The sequence below is a fragment of the Squalius cephalus genome (assembly GCF_949319135.1).
Source record: "Squalius cephalus genome assembly, chromosome: 9".
NCBI classification, from domain to species: Eukaryota; Metazoa; Chordata; class Actinopteri; order Cypriniformes; family Leuciscidae; genus Squalius; species Squalius cephalus.
This window is the reverse complement of record NC_137130.1, coordinates 10,179,521-10,197,692: the sequence shown is the minus strand read 5'-3', so window position 1 is coordinate 10,197,692 and position 18,172 is coordinate 10,179,521. Positions and strand designations below refer to the sequence as shown.

The 18,172-nt window shown below is 38.2% G+C and overlaps 1 protein-coding gene across 4 annotated transcripts in view; it reads right to left on the bottom strand.

Annotated features, from left to right (window-relative positions):
• Positions 1-18,172, bottom strand: part of erbb4b (erb-b2 receptor tyrosine kinase 4b) — a 303,711-nt gene that overhangs the window by 63,215 nt on the left and 222,324 nt on the right. For 2 of the 4 annotated variants that reach the window (XM_079882023.1, XM_079882024.1), the window contains exons 10-15: positions 17,265-17,338; positions 12,749-12,839; positions 9,831-10,030; positions 6,674-6,806; positions 4,264-4,335; positions 1,608-1,701 (exon numbers count right to left, since the gene is read on the bottom strand). In XM_079882023.1, coding sequence (XP_079738149.1) covers positions 1,608-1,701; positions 4,264-4,335; positions 6,674-6,806; positions 9,831-10,030; positions 12,749-12,839; positions 17,265-17,338 — 664 coding nt within the window. The remainder of the gene's footprint in view (positions 1-1,607; positions 1,702-4,263; positions 4,336-6,673; positions 6,807-9,830; positions 10,031-12,748; positions 12,840-17,264; positions 17,339-18,172) is intronic. The other 2 variants (XM_079882025.1, XM_079882026.1) reach the window with 1 other exon arrangement.

Below are 18,172 nucleotides of genomic sequence, written 5' to 3'. Positions count from 1 at the left end.
TGTAAACACTTGCCAAGCTTAGGCAACTTAATCTACTTTCTCACTAAATTAACAAGAAGTAAAATCAATCCGACGGCAGCAAAAGTACACTTCGACAAGGGATTCAATTAATCATTTGACCAAGCCAATCGAAGGCGGTGTCTGCTGTTCAGCTCTGTTTGTGCTTAAAGCTAATATATATTGAAAGAGATTGCATTGAAATGAAAGAAACATGCACACAGAATCCAAAATTAACAATCACCAAGCATTGATTGAGCTGATTATTCATTATATTTATTTGTAGTTAAAGCTACCTTTCAAAAGTTTGGGGTTGATAAGATTTTTTTAATGGGGTGGTTGATTATGATTTCACTTTTCTAACTTTAGTTAGTGTGTAATGTTGCTGTTTGAGCATAAACAACATCTGCACAAAGTTACAATGCTCAAAGTTCCGAGCAAAGGAAGATATTTTCTTTTAAAGAAATTGCTTTTTAAGGACTACAACAAACGGCTGGTAGGGACTACATGACATTCCTCCCGGGTTAGTGACATCACTAACCCTAAAAATTACATAAGCCCCGCCCCCAGGCACAAGATTTATAGATTATCAAGACAGAATATGCTAATCAATGATTAGAAGATAACTACACTTTAGCTACATAAATACATCAACTAACCATTCAGAAATGTCCTGTTGCATTACATGTTGTCACTTCTTCTTGAGTCTCTCCATCACTGTCTGACTCCGGTTTAAACATAAAATACTAAAAGTTTTTGAAATTTTCAGTGCATGTCTGTGTGAGTTAAAAGGACACAAGCTGTTGTAGCTCCACCCTCTGTGCCGGGAGCAGCAGCTCATTTGCATTTAAAGGGACAGACACAAAAACTGCGCGTTTTTGCTCACCCTCAAAAAGTGACAATTTTAACATGCTATATCAAATATCTGTGGGGTATTTTGAGCTAAAACTTCACATACACTCTCTGGAGACATCAGAGACTCATTTTACATCTTATGAAAAGGGCATTATACCACCCCTTTAAATATTTTTGAAAGAAGCCTCTCATGTTCACCAAGGCAGCTTTTATTTGATGAAAAATACAGTAAAACAGTTACATTTTGTGAAATATTAATATAATTTAAATGAGCTATTTCTATATTATGTTTACACTGTAATGTATTCCTGTGATGCAAAGCTGAATTACTTCCGCCTTTAATGTCACACGATTCAGAAATCTTTCTAATATGCTGATTTGGTGCTCAACATTTCTCATTATTATCAATGTTGAAAACAGTTGTGCTGCTTAATATTTTTGTGGAGACTGTGATCATTCAGGATTCTTTGATGAATAGAAGGATCAAAAGAACAGCATTTATTCAAAATCTTTTGTAACATTATAAAAGGCTTCACTGTCAGTTTTGATCAATTTAATATGTCCTTGCTGCATAAAAGTATTCATTTCTTTAACAAATAAATAAAGTTGTTTTTTATAATCAGAAAAAAAAGAATGTCTAAAACACCATGCCAATTAAAATTGTACACTTGTGCTAATGTTGTTGTTTTTAAAGACTGATATTATTGGCTTATTATTTTCTAAGTGTAGCTGGAGATGAATATGACTGAACTCACAGGCCCAGTGCACGTAAGACCGTCATCATCTGCCACCTCACACTGTGCGTCACACTCCAGGCACACTGAACCATTTGCGAACTCGCGCACATCCCTATAAAAGAGAAAGAGAAAAATATGAGGTATCATAACACACTAAAATGACATTTAATGACCGTTCAAGAGCATTCAAGTTTCAGATGGGAAGAATAGCACGTCAATCGTCAAAGTTCGTCAAGGAATTCCTGCTCAAGTTCAAGGATCTAGATGATTCAATCACTAGCCTTTTAAAGTCAAGACAACTCTCCAATTTCAGACTAGATATTATGTCTTTATGTACACTTCATATTTCAAGATCTGAATGAGGAAAGGCTGAATCACAGGCAGTAAAAAAAGAGTCATCACACACACACACGCACGCACGCACGTCCACACACAACACACACACACACACACACACACACACACACACACACACACACACACACACACACACACACACAGGTAGCTTGTGAAAGAGCAGCCGAAGGGAATTCAGTGCCTGAGGCACAAGGCCATAGGGAGGCAACAGTGGAATCCAACACATCCGCCAGGTGTTTACAGCACTTCTCAGACAGCTGCCACAGCTGGCAAACACAGTTACTATTGACCAAAAGTAAACAGTCAGCTTTCACCACCTATCGAGGTGACAATTCATCAAGCACATTCAGGAACACCTCAAAGCACCACATGGAGGAAATCAGCCAGGGACCTCAAAAACAAATGATCACAAAATGGTTCAATACAGGCGAACACAGTCGCTTCCTGGTTTCATCACTCCTCTGAAGACGGTAGTGACATTTTAGAAGCTGACATCCGTTGCCGTGACATGTGGAGGATGGCAGCTCAGTGTGGGAGTTTTTTTTATGATTGACGTGCTGTCAATGAGTGTTACATTAAATGAGAATTAATTATTCTTTATCTAAAAGGCACAGCACATTTTGTGTAGACTGTGAGGAAGCTTTTAGAAGACCCCCTTATCATTAAAAGACTTCTCGTTCTCCCTTTATGTGAACTTCAACTCCACAGGCTCCGTAGTGTTGCACGTTCGGTGTCCACCGCATGTTTCCTGGTTTGTTTCCTTTGTTCTCACCTGTGTTTGCTTTAGGACACAAATTTTGACATTGGACATCAAGTGGAGACCCAATACAGAAACAAAATGGTTTATCATTCAAAAGTAAACAAATGTACTTAAAATCCAACATGAAATACATGAAAACATGTTTCTGTATTGGGTCTCCATTTCTAATCAGTCAAATGTGAAACATGACTTGGCTGAATTTTGTAGAATCATAAACAACTGCAGGTGTGTGATTTACAGGCTTTTTTACAGCATAAGTCTCTTATGCTCACGAAGGCTGCATTTATTTAAAGGAGCTGTATGTAAGATTGTGGCCAAAACTGGTACTGCAATCACTGTATCCCCTCCCCTCCCCCTCCCCCCTGACTCGAGGTTGCCAGATATGTTGCAGGATCCAGCAGGAACGTAGGCTGCTACAAGGAGCTGCAGCTGTGGTAACTAGAGCAGAGCTGGCAACCCGGATGCCGAAACACTACTGACTTCGTGATTGGTAGATAGGCAGAGGGTGGAGCATCAGGCCAAAACACAACATGACAACATCAACATCAGTTGAGGGCTGCAACTTCACTTTTTAAATGACAATATCCTGGCCGTACTACTGTTGTCAGTGATATAAGTATTTGAAATGAACATGATTTCTTAATGTCTAGTGACACATCAGGGCCATTTTATGATTAATTGAAATACATTTCTTACATACAGCTCCTTTAATCAAAAATACAGTAAAACAGTAATATTATTTCGAAATGTTACTACAATTTAAAACTGTTTTCTATTTTAATATATTTTGATGGAAAGCTGAATTTTTTTCAATGTCACATGATCTCCCAGAAAACATTCTAATATTTTGATTTGAAGCTCAAGAAACATTTCTTATTGTTATCAGTGTTGAAAACAGTTGATCATTTTGTTTTCAGGATTCTTTGAATAATAGAAATTTCAAAAGAAAAGCATGTGAAATAGAAATCTTTTGTAACAGTATAAAAGTCTTCACTGTCATATTTGATCAATTTAATGTATCATTGGTGAAGAGAAGTATTCATTTCTTTCAAAAAATAAATAAATTACACGTCCTCCCTCCCTATTACTGTCTGACACTGAAAACTGAACCAGAAAGCCTTTTGGACTGTTTTCTGATATCTGTATTTACCACTAGCCACTTGTTAAACAATCATCTGAAATGAATGTTAATGCCAGCTGTAAAAAAGCACAAAACATTCTGCTTGCTTCCAGCAAACCACACAACAAAAACTGTCCTAATCATCTTCAAAATCTTTCATTTAGAGCTCAAACAGTGGGTCTTTTCATTTTTTAGCTGTCTGTTCCCTAACACTGAGTGAATCATCTTGTGCGAACAGCGAGTGAGACCGCAGAGGTCGACAACCAGAGGAGAGACAGAGAAAACATTGAGATCAACCTGCAAATCAAAACACAAATACACACACACACACAAACAAAAACAGCAAAGATAGCGGAGCACTGGGTGACTCGTGTGGGACGGGTGAGTAGGTGGACGTGACAGTGCGAGACAGTGATGCATCCGTGTCCGTGCCGTACCTCTCCGAACCTGCCTCCCGCTTCTCGACCACATAGGGCCTGGTGAGCAGCTTGGGCCTAGAGCCGGCCAGTCTGCAAGGCAAAAGAATCATGTGGGACGATCGCAGGGTGCACGAGCCCTGGTGCTGATTCACTATCAATGCAAAACCAACATGGATGTGGCATTTATATAAAATACAGTGCACCCATCCATGATAGTCCCAGTCCTAAACACTCAAAGGACGAGGGGCCGTCTCAAAATGGCAAATGACTGTTGTTTCAGAATGTGAAAATGGATGTTGTTTGTTTATTGCCTTGTTTTAGCTCTGGGCAAGGGAGAAATTAAATTTAGCTGCTTCACTCAGTCAAATCAATCAAACGCTGATATTCATCTTTCCCTTTGAGCAGTACGTAAGCACACAACAAATAAAGAGGGAACTCAAAACCAATCTGTAATTTACTCTCTTCACTGCACTGATCAACACCTTTATTGTTCACTTATTCCAAATGTGAGAAGGGGCTTAATGTCAAAACAATTTTATGAGCAATCAGACAGACACTGACTACCAAAAAGATTTTTGTGCTGGTTTGGTATTGGTAAAGGCGGTTTACCAAGGAAGCCTGGCTGGTTAAGTTAGTTAAGCAGTATAACGAGAACATCATCCATAACACAACATGTGCAGTTATCTACAATCTACAGTGCCATGGCAAACAAACTGATTAATTTTTCCTTGGGTTGTTTAGGAGTTTATGATGAGATAAAGACACAGGGTACCATAAAATGACACAAAGACAATAAATAAAATGTCTGGTTACACTTTATTTCGACAGTTCACTTTAGACATTCTACTAACTATAAGTAACTTAACTTTGCAACTACATGTCAACTAACTCTCACTAGATATTAGTAGACTAGACTGTTAGGTTAGGGTCAGAATAAGTTGACAAAGTTACTTATAGTCGGCGGAATGTCTGTTGGAGGACCATCAAAATAAAGTGTTATCAAATATTAAGCAGATACTAAGAGTCTACTAATACTCTAATGACTGGTGGTAGTTGACATGTGGTTGCAAAGTTACTTATAGTTAGCAGAATGTCTGTCAACTATCAAATTGAAGAGTTAGCAATTGTCTATCTATTACTGGCTGCACAAAAAACAAGAAAGGACGACAAGAAAATACACAGATTTACTACACAATATATGTTTTCTAGAGTGTTTTGGCACATATTACGAAACTCATATGCCCTATATATCCACCCACTCTACTTTAATGTGTGACTAGCCAAACACAGTATATGTACAGTATTTGTGCTTTTATTAAATTATTATTATTATAATTTTTTTTTTTTGTTTGTTAAATGAAGGCCATTTGTCTTGGAAAATATTTTACTACACCTGCATTTATTTTTCCTACTTTTAAAATGCTTTTAAAAGGGTAGTGCATCCAAAAATGTTAGTTCTTGTCATTCATGTCATTCCAAACTTGTATCACTTTCTTTTCATCACAAACGTTTTTATTTTTGGGTGTGTGTGCCCATACAATGAAAGTCAATGTGGTCCAAAACAACACTGAAAACAATTAGTGAATAATTAGTAAAAGATTAATCACTAAGATATTTTTCCAAAACCAGATTTTAAGTGTTTCAACTAAAATATTTTATGAGTAAATGATGACAGAAGTCTTTCTTTTTGGATGAACTATCCCTTAAAAGTAGACATTTTATTATTTTAACCTCGTCACATATCCAGACTATAAAAAATTGTTTAATATTTTATTAATTTCATTAAACCATAAATTAATTTCATGAAAAATGATCTTATTTATTGCGTGGAAAGGATAAACTAGTGAGTTTGAAAAGTGTGTTTCAAGAGAGTTTATTTTCTTAAAGTACACAGGGTCAAAAGTGCCCATGGAAACACTCATACTTGTGTGTGTCTGTTTATCTGCCTTAAATCTTTGTGCGTGTGTGAAAACAAAGCCAAGGCTTTACTTAGTTCTTCATTCTGTCATGGTGCTCCACACACTGCTGTATTTGATGTAGACGTCATATGAGGTAGAGCTCACCCAAACACTGTTATTTATTTTCCAGCTCAACCAAGCTTACATTTCATCATTGCAACCTGCTCTCCAAAGCCAGGGGACGTGCTGCTCTGCTGTTTTATTATTGTTTTCTAGAGGATGTAGACATGAATCTTTGTGAAATCCCTGTAGAACAACTAGCTATTGTTCAACCTTAGGAAGACACATCTCACAAAGTATATGCAAATAATCCGACAACATAGCTTGAGCACACCTGTGATTCTTGAGATTTGTAGATTCATGTAGTAAAACATGTCCTGTACAAATATAGTTTTGTGGAGTTATACATATCTATATTACATGTCAATTTAACTTATCAGTGGCATTGAGTGTGGCGTTTAACAACTTACCCTTCGTGCAGGTTGCAGGATTCAACACAGGTGCGTCCCCTGCTAAAGAACCGACAGGACAGGCACTGGTCGGGCCCTGGACCCCAGCATCCAGCATCAGAGCACAGCGGGTCACATACCATACGATCCAAAACTGCAAAAGATATGTTTATCATTAATACAAGAGCACGCATGCCAGTAAATAACTAACTTCCCCATAGTTTCCTATCATCTCTCATCTGTCCTACCACTGAAAGTGGCAAAAGCCTGTCTTATTTAAATAAATGATAATACAAAATGTATAATATATTATACATTTTTATTACATGACTCTGTGGAATACTTGATTCTGATTGGTCAATCGCGCCATCCAGCGCTATGTTATTCCCTGATAACACAGACTCATCTGGGTAATTAAAATCAGAACTATAATGTGCCACTAAAGACTGGAGTAGTGGCTGCTAAAAATTCAGCTTTGACATTATAGGAATAAATTACATATATATATATATATAAATAAAAGTTATTTTAAATTGTAATACTAATAAAATATTACAGTTTTTACTGTATTTTTGATTCAATAAATGCAGTCTTGTCGAGCATAAGAGACTTCTTTCAAAAACAAACAATCTTACCGGTCCCAAACTTTTGAATGGCACTGGCAGTATATGCAATTTAATGTAATTTTAATATATACATTTTTTAAATATATATTTTTTTATGTATGGCAATAGATGATATACGGATATATTTTTAGAATAAAAATGCAGAATTTTATATTTGCCTAAATGATAATGTAGTGCTGATTGTGCAAGTGACTGCTCTAATTGACTTTTTCTAATAAAATGTCACCTGCTCCAAGGTGTTACAATGAAAAACTAATTTCTGTCCATATCTGCATTTCAATCTATTGCACATTTGTCTCCAAATGATGCTGTCAGTCCACCCCAGGGAAACTTTCAGTCGATAGATGGAAAAGATCCTTTGTCAAACCGTGACTGAACACAATGCACACACCATCTGTGAAAGTGTTACTCGTCCGGTCATGGATGTATCACGCTTGTACGAAGCTGGCTGTATGAACTGCTGCATTTCAATTTGAAATGAGGACAGAATGGTCTGGGCGCCCACCCACTGGGCACTGTATTTTGCAGCAGCTGGGAGAGTGTTTTAAAATACTGCTGACACCACTTCAGCAAGTCTCACAGACGTCCTCCTCAACAGACAAACTTCTGAAACTAATGTTGAGAATAATATCACTGAAGAGCATATATCGGGGTCAAAAGATTCGAAACCACAGTTAAAATATGGATGTAAACTAATGTGTATTAAATATGAGCAAACTTAAGACAATGTGAACAAAAAGTCAAGTTCTTGCTTTCATTGGGAACAATAATGCTGGATTTTACAGCCTGAACTTGTGGGATTCAACCGCAGGCGCTAACAAGGACGACAAGACCACAGCGCCTCTTGTGATCAGGGGTTTACCTGCACAGCTCTCACATAGTCGGCATGAAACGGATGTTGCGATTGTCTTTTCTTCCCTATTGTTATGCATATCCGAGTTAAACAGCTTTTCGAATGAGAAAGAACGTGCAGCAAGACTTTTGTCCGTGTGTAATTGATCAGATCATTTGAATCGTTTGTGAGTGACAGGTTGTCACACGTCATCAAAGAAGAGAAAGATGTCTTAGCAAGAGTGAGGGAAAGTTATTTTGATTAAAGAACACAACAATATTCAATAAAAATATTATGATATCATGGTGAATTCAAAGCAAAAATCAAATACTAGATTTTTTTTTTCTCTAATTTTCAATTAGAAAAGAATGAAAACCTCCTCAATGTATTACGTTACTTTGAGGACTATAGTAAGGATTGCTGAACGCCAGGTAGGGATTACTTTATTTGTGGCTAGTACATTTATTTGCAAAAATGAATGACTAAATGAGCAATAACATGTAAAAGCACTCCAGGGAGCACAACAAAAACCCAGCCTTTCTCAGGGAACAACATCTAGTTCAAGGACCAACTTGGTACATAACGCAGGTATCCAACAGCACGAGGAACGACCGAGAGAAGTGGGAAGCCCTTTCAGCTCTACGTTTGTGGCAGATGGATCAAAAAGATGCCAACTTCAAAGTTTTAACCTGGTTGAAAACACACAATTTGGGTTGTGCTGATGTCAAAAGCAGTGCTGGGTTGGTTTCCAGGGAGATGTGTAAGAGCCAGGGGGATCGCGAAGCCCAACAAAAGGCTACAGTTGCCGCGAGACATTAATGATTGCTGTTGCATCACAACATCCTGCGCAATGGAAAAGAAGGCTAAAAACTGCTTTTTAGCTGTTTTTCATAAACATCACTCAGCAGCGAGAAAAGAGAGAGTTCTTAAAGACAGAGGTGAAAGTAAATTCCCTCTGGTGATTACAGCTTCTCCTAGAAAAAAAAAATCTGAAATGTCAGAAATTGTTGCAGGGTCTTCCCTGCAATTAATTCCCTGTGATTGTTCATGGAGCGACTTAACATTTGCAGAGAATGGGTAATTAGATTGACGGTCCATGCATAAACCCGAGGCATTTGGGGTCTTTTTTCAGGTTTGCGGCAACATCATTCCACACATCTTCAAGTAAAAAAAAAAAACATCAAAGAACTCTTTATGTTGGATCTAAGGGTGAATTTGAAGGGTAAAACTGGAGCACATAGTAGGGGGCTTGCATCAGTACTCATATTTCACAGCAGAGTGAGACTCTGATCGTCTGACATCTCCTGACCCCCTCCATCTGTGGAGGAACCCTCATGGCCCCCGCTAGGCTCGGCGAGGTGCAATGACACGGCCAGAACGTCAGGTATGAGGGAGCTGCACCAGCACCTTCCAAAGTGACCGAATTTACTACCTCAAAGTCTGCGAGCTCAGCGTGAGGTGTCGTGATCTCTGGCTGTGGTTCGGGTGAACCAGGACAAACAGCAGCTGGAAGCCTGAGAACCATCCTAGCCTCAAGACTTTTTCTCACAGGTCAGATGCTGCAGATTGTTGAGTAGATGTTGTGAAAAACTGTTTTTTTGAATTATTTTGATTTGCAAGAATAAACTGGACTAGACCTTATGATCTGGCTATGCTAGGATATGACTAATTCATCCTAAAAACTAATGGAACAATAGTAAAAACAGAGCGACGGACTCACTGCACTCCTTGGGGTTGCGGTTGTTGCGGATCAGGGACTTCTGGGTGTTAGTGCGGAAGAGTCGTGTCCAGTTGACGGTGTTGTAATAGCAGAGTTGACTGTTGTTGGTGACATACACGTTTCCAGCACTGATCTCATTAAGAGACTGGAGCTGAAGTGATGAAATCCACTGCTGCTTCAGCACCAGAAGAGAGATGCCACTAAACACACGAGAAAACACAAGGGGACAAAAGGTTAACACTTTAAAGAGGGGTTAATTCAGTTACAAAAATAAAGGGAATACACAATATTTAATCAGTACAATACAACAGAAAAGCCCACAATTCTTAATTTTTCTCAGTGAATGAATGAATGAATCAATCAATCAATCAATCAATCAATCAATCAATCAATCAATCAATCACTCTGTCTGTCTTTCTATCAATCAATCTGTTTGTGTGTGTGTGTGCGTCTGTGTCTGTGTGAATAAACAAACAAATGACAAAAAATATTTAAAACAAATAATACAAAATAATAATTAAACATTTGAGGGCTTTATATGAATATAACGAACTACATAAATAAATATAATAGAAACTTTTTATTAAAATTATATAATTTATAATTATTTATATGACATTACATTTTTATATATTTAATCAAATCAATTTTCACTTTCCTTTTTTAACAATTTTTCAAACTGAATGAACACATTAAATTGACAAGCACACTTTTAAACAGTCAAAAACAACTAAGAAGACCAGACTTTCTTTTGCCTGGAGACTTGATCAGATCAGAATGAGTAAGAATGAAACAAAAGAATGAGATCCGACACAAAGAAAGCTGAAATGATGGCTTCATGAACAAAAGGCACGAGCGATTTGTCAGTATGAGAGCTGCTGTTGCCTTTCTAAAGCAAGTGTTTAGCTTGCGTCCCCCATCTAGCGTCGCAGAGGATCTCCCACTTCAGATGTGATGAGATGGGTTAATGCTGAGGCGTAATCACAACAGTGTTTTTAATCACAGGCAGGCGTGCTGAAGAGCACATCAAAGGGGCTTTGAGAGTCAGAACGTGCAGGTGCACTTAGACACTGACATCGCTCTCATCTCGCCGAGACTTCTCTTCTGTTATTCCTCTTTGTCTCTACTTTTCCCCCTCCGTGTTTCAGGCAAAAAGCCAGTGGCAGACACAGAGCACATCATGTGACAAACGGTAATTGCTACAGTGGTAGAGCTTTCAACAAATGACCCGCAAATGTTAAAACTGTGCTCTCGCTCTCTTTCTGCTTCTCCTGACTCTTTAACTCTAAGCAAATGGGTGTTGCACTGTGTGAATAGAGCTTTTCATTTGGACTCTTTGAACTCTTGGCTAGAAAGCCTCAGCCTCTTTAGAAAACACGAAAGAGGGGATTCACTAAGAGTGAATTAGGCATTTGCACATGCCGTCTGCGTTGTTTTAGTCCAATTCACTAACATGACTAAATGATGCAAATCAGTTGATAATGGAAAAGTAGTAACAAAATTACTGCTGAAAGCAATTTGAACAGCTATAAATCTAACAGGCTTACAGGCTAGTTATTCATCAAATGATAATATTGATATTGAGATGAATAAATGCCACGATCAATAGAAACTATAAACAAATATCTCTTTCAAATAAACATTCATGAACCACCTCTTTAACATGGACGATAAAGGCACAACACATCAGACAGGCTTTGAATTTTGTGAGTGGAAAACAAGTCTGTAGCGAATTATAATGAATGATTTTGCAAGTTATTTTTAACTTTACATTCTGTTTTCCAATTATTTTTAAAGGACAAGTTCGGTATTTTACACTTAAAGCCCTGTTTTCAGATCGTTTCTGATGAAATAGAACGGTTAAGATTGAAATTTGGACACATGCTGCTGGCCCGAGAATTTTCGGTTTCTGTGGTAGCACCCCCCCCCCCCCACCTCCACAATGGCTGCATATGTGCACTGGAACAATCGTTCCTAAAACGCATTAAACTTTCGTTTACAAAGACGTGAAACTCACCGAGTGGTCAGGGGTGTTCACTGATATGCTCACACAAAAATCGCTGCAAAAGATGCTTTCCAACAGGTGTTTTACCATTCGTTGTAAAACTGTGGACCTATTTTTTCTTCAAACGCCTCACACCCGTACATTCTTCCGTTGAGAGCTTGAATAATAGACACTCCAGTCCAGTTTCCGGCGGCGGAGTAATACCGTACCTCACAGCACATCCAAAAACTACGATAAAACCTGTTGGAAAGCATCTTTTGCAGCGATTTTTGTGTGAGCATATCAGTGAACACCCCTAACCACTCAGTGAGTTTCACGTCTTTGTAAACGAAAGTTTAATGCGTTTTAGGAAGGATTGTTCCAGTGCACCTATGCAACCATTGTGGAGGTGGGGTGGGGTGGGGTGGGGGGGGGGGGGGGGGTGCTACCACAGAAACCGAAAATTCTCGGGCCAGCAGCATGTGTCCAAATTTCAATCTTAACCGTTCTATTTCATCAGAAACGATCTGAAAACAGGGCTTTAAGTGTAAAATACCGAACTTGTCCTTTAAGGTTTGATTACAGAACCACAGAAAGACAACAACTGCAAAGTTATTCAATTGACTTTCACGGTTTGCTTTACATATAATACACACATTTAGTTTTGATACCATGTATAAATAAGTAATAGAAATGAATAATCATTTTGAATTCAGGTTTTTTGAGTTCACTGCTCAAAATATAATTATTTTGTTTTGTTAAGGCTACTTCTGCGTTATTTTTCCGACTTAAATGTGTGACGTCGTAAAAACAAATGCCTGATTTGGAAGAATGAGTTTCCCAAGTGCACTTGAAGAAAGCAACAGACTTGTGGAAGTGGGATGAGGGGGATTATTTCTAGAGCTGGCAACAAAGAGTGAGCCCTGGATCTTACCTATAGAGAGATCTGCCTCCGATGGTTGCCAGATTGGAGAAGACACTCAAATCAGTCATGTTTTCTGGCCAGGACTGAATGTTTAAAAAACCTGGAAAACACAAAATGACACACTCAATGAGCCAAATGATCAGCCAACATATATAGTAGACATAAGTGGTGCCACCTACAGTAATTATTAAGAGAAATGCATTACTTTCATTGCAGCATGAAAAAAAAAAAAATCCCTCTTAGGAGCTTATTAAAGTCATTATGTGGGTGATCAGTGCTGAGCATAATCAATGTGTTATTTGAGAAATATGACCACTATATAATGCCTGACTATATTATATTCTCATATCCTGCATCTATCTCCGTTTATTTAATGTAGATTGAAGAGCTGATAGCTATAGATCAAGGAGACATTTTAATAATGGATTCAAAAAATGAATAATTTATTGAAGGGAAAACAATCCTGTGCATATGCCAAGAAGAGACAAACAGGCCATGAAAAAAAAAGAAAAAAAAGAAAGAAGAGGACTTTCTTATTCAAGGACAAGAAGAACATAAATTACTCCAATTACTTTAACAATGCAAAGCTTGGCTTGTGCATATTTCAAGTAATAACTGATATTTGATTGCCTTTAAACTAATTCATTACTTTCAGAGGGACATGTTTGAGCAATAGCGGTCTTGTGTTAAGAGACTAATATAAATATTATTCCTGCTGAGAGTTTATGGTCATATCTCTAGGCCGCAACTTGTGGTTATCATTCCTGGCCTGCTTTGTTGTGCTTCTTTAAAATTTTGGATTCAAACGTTTGGATTTCACAACTCATTAGAATGTCTACCAGAAAAGACTACAGTAAATATTAATGCAGCCATTTGATTAAGACATTTGCCTCCAGTGATGGTTTTCTGGAGGAGAGAAAAATACCATCAATAAATCATAAATCAACTAAATTTCACATTAATTGAGCTCTACTGACATTGTTGCCAGACTGTTTATTATTAATGCAAAACCTGCAAAAATGTACCTAAAATTTCATGATTTTCACTCTTAGAAATCAATCATTTCTGAGCTGAAATGGGGTTAAACGCTTCAGCGTTTGCATTTTCCGCAGCCTGAGTTATTTGGTCTAAGGTTGTGGAAGCAGATTAGAGGAAGTGCCTCAGTGAGGTGTCGTTAGCGTGGTGTCTGCTGACACTAATTGCCTTAATGACAAAACTGTGCGATGGGAAGTCTGAGAGAGTGTGTCTGCAGTGCCTTGAGAGTGGGCCGCTTGCCTGTCTGTGTTGTAATCTGTTTATTTTTTTACGTGTGGAGGTGAGACTTCATCATGCTAATAGTCTAACGAGGTCCCAGAGAACACTTGTCAGCTCCAGACAAACATCAGGAGAGTAATGCTGCCCCACAAATGAATTGCACGTAAGAATCACAAAGGGAACTGCTTCAAATGAGTCTGAGTAACACAAAATACAGCTGTCGACACCAGCGCATTTAATCTGCGCCAACATGATCCTTTAAGGCTAGGATCTCTTTGTGTCATAACTCAGAAATGTATGCTTTAAATTTCTGATGCTTTAATATACCGTATGTAGGCTGTTTATATATATATATATATATATATATATATATATAGTGTTTGTCATATTGGTGCATATAAAGTACAAAACTGTTTTCAAACGTTTGGAGTCAGTAAGACTTTTTTTCTTCTAAAGAAATGTATGCTTTTATTCAGCAAGGATGCATTAAATTGAAAAAAGTAAAGACATTTGGTAACACTTTACAACAAGGTTCATTAGTTAACTAGTTAACATAAACTAAGAATGAACAATACTTCAGCATTTGTTAATCTTAGTAAATATTTCATAACTAGTTAATGCTCTGTGAACTAACATGAACAAACAATGAACAGCTGTATTTTTATTAACTAACATTAACACAGATTAATAAATACTGTAACTAATGCATTGCACATTGTTAGTTCATGTTAGTTAATACATTAGCAAACATTAGTTAATGAACCTTATTGTAAAGTGTTACAATACATGTATAACATTACAATATATTTCTAATTCAAATAAATGCTCATTCGACACATATATATATATATATATATATATATATATATATATATATATATATATATATATATATATATATATATATGTGTGTGTGTGTGTGTGTGTGTGTGGGTGTGTGTGTGTATAACATCATTCAAATCATCATTTAACAAAAATAGTGTGGAAAAATATATTTTAAACTATATTTGTACTGTGTTTTTTGCGTTTTAGAATAAACAATCTGAATCTACTTTGCAACACTGGCTGTTTGGTTGAAAAAACTAACTTCAGAGAAAATAAATAAATTTGGAGAAAAATATCAGATATCATGATCAAAATGCTGCAAAAATATTTTCTCAGAAAAAATATATTTAATATGATAATTTTTCACAGTTCTACAGTATGTCCCAGTGCTAACCCCTCCCTCAAGCCCTGAGACCAGGCAGAGGTTAAATCAGGTCAGCCTCTTCTGTCCATCTCTCTTGAGAGATGATTCACAGAGGGCTTGAGCTGAAGGCAGTGCCGGAAGAGCCACAGGCATTTCCCCAAATCTTCAAATACTGGTGGAGAAGCATTCGACTGCGGCTGTGAAATGTTCGTTTAATGCAAGTCAAGGTTTGGGGTTTACTGGGAGTCATACTGACCATGCAACCATACAAAAATTAAATAACAGCCATCTGAAGGGTATTTCGTTTCAGCTGCAACTTCTCACAGCTAGATGACCTTCTTCAAGCGTAAAATGCAAATTGTACACTGAATTCATTCAAATGGAGTAAACACATTCGATTTAAAAATGCGCTGTAAAGAAATACATATAGCAGGCACCTCTGGATCTGTCAAAGTCTTCAAGCTGGGGGTCACAGAGCAGAAATAATACCGTTTCCAGTCAAGACGTTCTGTCAGAGACTGTGGCCACCTGCATATAGATGTGACAGCCTGACATGCATGCCTCACTGACTTGGAGAGCCCTCTTTGCACAGCAAGAGAGAGCGAGAGAGGTAAAGAGCGTAAGGGAGAGAGAGAGAGAGAGAGAGAGAGAGAGAGAGAGAGAGGAGAGAGAGAGGGAGGGAGGGAGAGAGAGAGAGAGAGAGAGAGAGAGAGAGAGAGAGAGAGAGAGAGAGAGAGAGAGAGAGAGAGAGAGAGAGAGAGAGAGAGAGAGAGAGAGAGAGAGAGAGAGTGTTTTCAACTGCTTTCATGTTTCTTATGAGTCCTGCTCTCCTTTGGGAAGCTCTCTTCAGTTGGAGAAATCTTCCTCATCATGTATTCATCATATATAGGGCCTCCCCGCTGAGATACAGAGAAACGGACTCTCGTACAAACACACACAGTTACACACATCCCACACACACACATCTACAAATCCACAAACACACTAGATCTTCCTCTGTGCTTTGTTCCATGTGTTTTTGATGCAACTCTTCAATAAAACAGGTGGATTATGAAAATCTGGGCATGTGAATCAGCTATTTTCATTTTACAGGCCCTTCTTTATGAAAGCATAAGTTAATGGCTCTGTTTCAAAATATAGGAAGATGCCTTGCTGTCTACTGTCTGTTACCTTATAAGGCAGCACCCTAACTAAAATGGACCCTCCTTAGTGACTGGTTTGGAACACTCTCTCAGGCCCTGATCACACCTGGTATTAAGATGTGTTTTGGTTGATCGGATCACGAGTGGACGACGTGTATACAGGTGTAAATACAGGTGTAAAGGGGTTTAAAATGTTTTGAGCTTGTCCACTTCCAGAGGTAGACAAAAATGCATTCGACCAGATTGCTTTTGTAGTGTAGACGCTCGTGGTCGAATGAGTTCGAACAGCCACTGAAGCCTACTCTCCAACTATTAAAGATTATGGGAAGCGCGCTAGCCATACTGGATTTAAACTTGGTCGGCTGGTGAACCAAGTTTGGTTTGAAGACGAAAAACGTACTAAGCACAATGTTCTCTCACCATTGATGATTTCTAATGCACTCACAACATTTGAAGTAGTCTTGCAAATGAAGGTGTAAACAGGATAATGTTATAGATTGTCAAGGGGAATGTTTCTCCCTCGTCTATCAAAATGCATCTTAATAGCAGGGCCTTAGTGTGTTAAACAAATAACCCTCCTCATGCAAAGTGTGCAGTAAACGTAACTTGACTGATTTCAGCAGAGATTTGAGTTACAGTAGCAGTGCTTGTGTCAGCACATATTCTAATAAGCATAAACATACATAAATATTGGGTAAAATTGTTAATTTATTATATTAGCATATAGCATTTATTTAAATATGTGCCCGCCAGAGGAGGATGGGCTCCCCTTGCTGAGTGCTGGTTCCTCCGAAGGTTTGTTCTTTGTCATTTGTGGCTTGCGCAATTTGTGTTTGTAAGGCACTATGCATTATTCAAAGATGCCTTGAAAACAATGTGTTATCATATTATCATCATTATTATGTAAAAGACCCATCCAAATTAAACCAACATGACTTACCAGTGATCTCTCGAACGGTGCGGAACACATTGAGTTTCTCTGGATCCAAGGGCTCTATGTTGTGGTATATGTCCCTGTAACACAGACGAAGATCGATGCAAATACACATCATACTCAGTACATACTGAAAGCCACATCATTTCTTTAATAAATAAAGAAAAACCAAGCATTTTGAGTCCAGATCGTGTAACAAGCTCTTAAAGCAATCAATGAGAAGCCATTTGCAAAAAAACAAGTTATTAGAGAGTCCATAAGTGCAGACTATCAATATAAAAGCATTTAACCAGTATCTGCTGACCACATCCATCCCAGTCTGCTGAATTTTCTAAGTCTCCATGCATGCCTTATAATGTTCTTTTGAGCGGTACAGCAGGTTTTAATAGCACCACTGAGCTGGAGATCTTCTGGGAGGATGTGTCCAGAACACCTGCTGACGCGGCATGTGTGAGAGTGTGCACGTGGGAATACGTGTAAGAAATATGTGCACTCCATAGCACAGTTTGTGGTGGAGATGATGTCATATGCATGCCTATCAGGATGTGTGTATGTGTGCACATGGGTTTTCCCAGCATGCCTGCGGCTGCTGGCCCTGGATTGCTCTTTAAGAGCAGAGTCAGCTATACGGGGTTAAAGGGCCAGCCAAGCAGGCGCAGTGGGATCAGAAAGAGACCACTGGAGGAAGCAGGTCAACCAGAGGTCAAATGACTTCTTGACAAGCTGACAATCAAATATTTCACAGCACTTATATAAAGAGGGGGCAGCAGATTTCTCATATAAAGTCACATTAACTGCGGCCATCTTGAGAGTCAGTAGAAGGTCTCATAGGTCTTGCTTGCCTGTCTAAACTCGCAAAGTGTGTTAACGGCACTTTTAATGTGTGCTATTAAACTAGCCACTGCTGTTTTTTT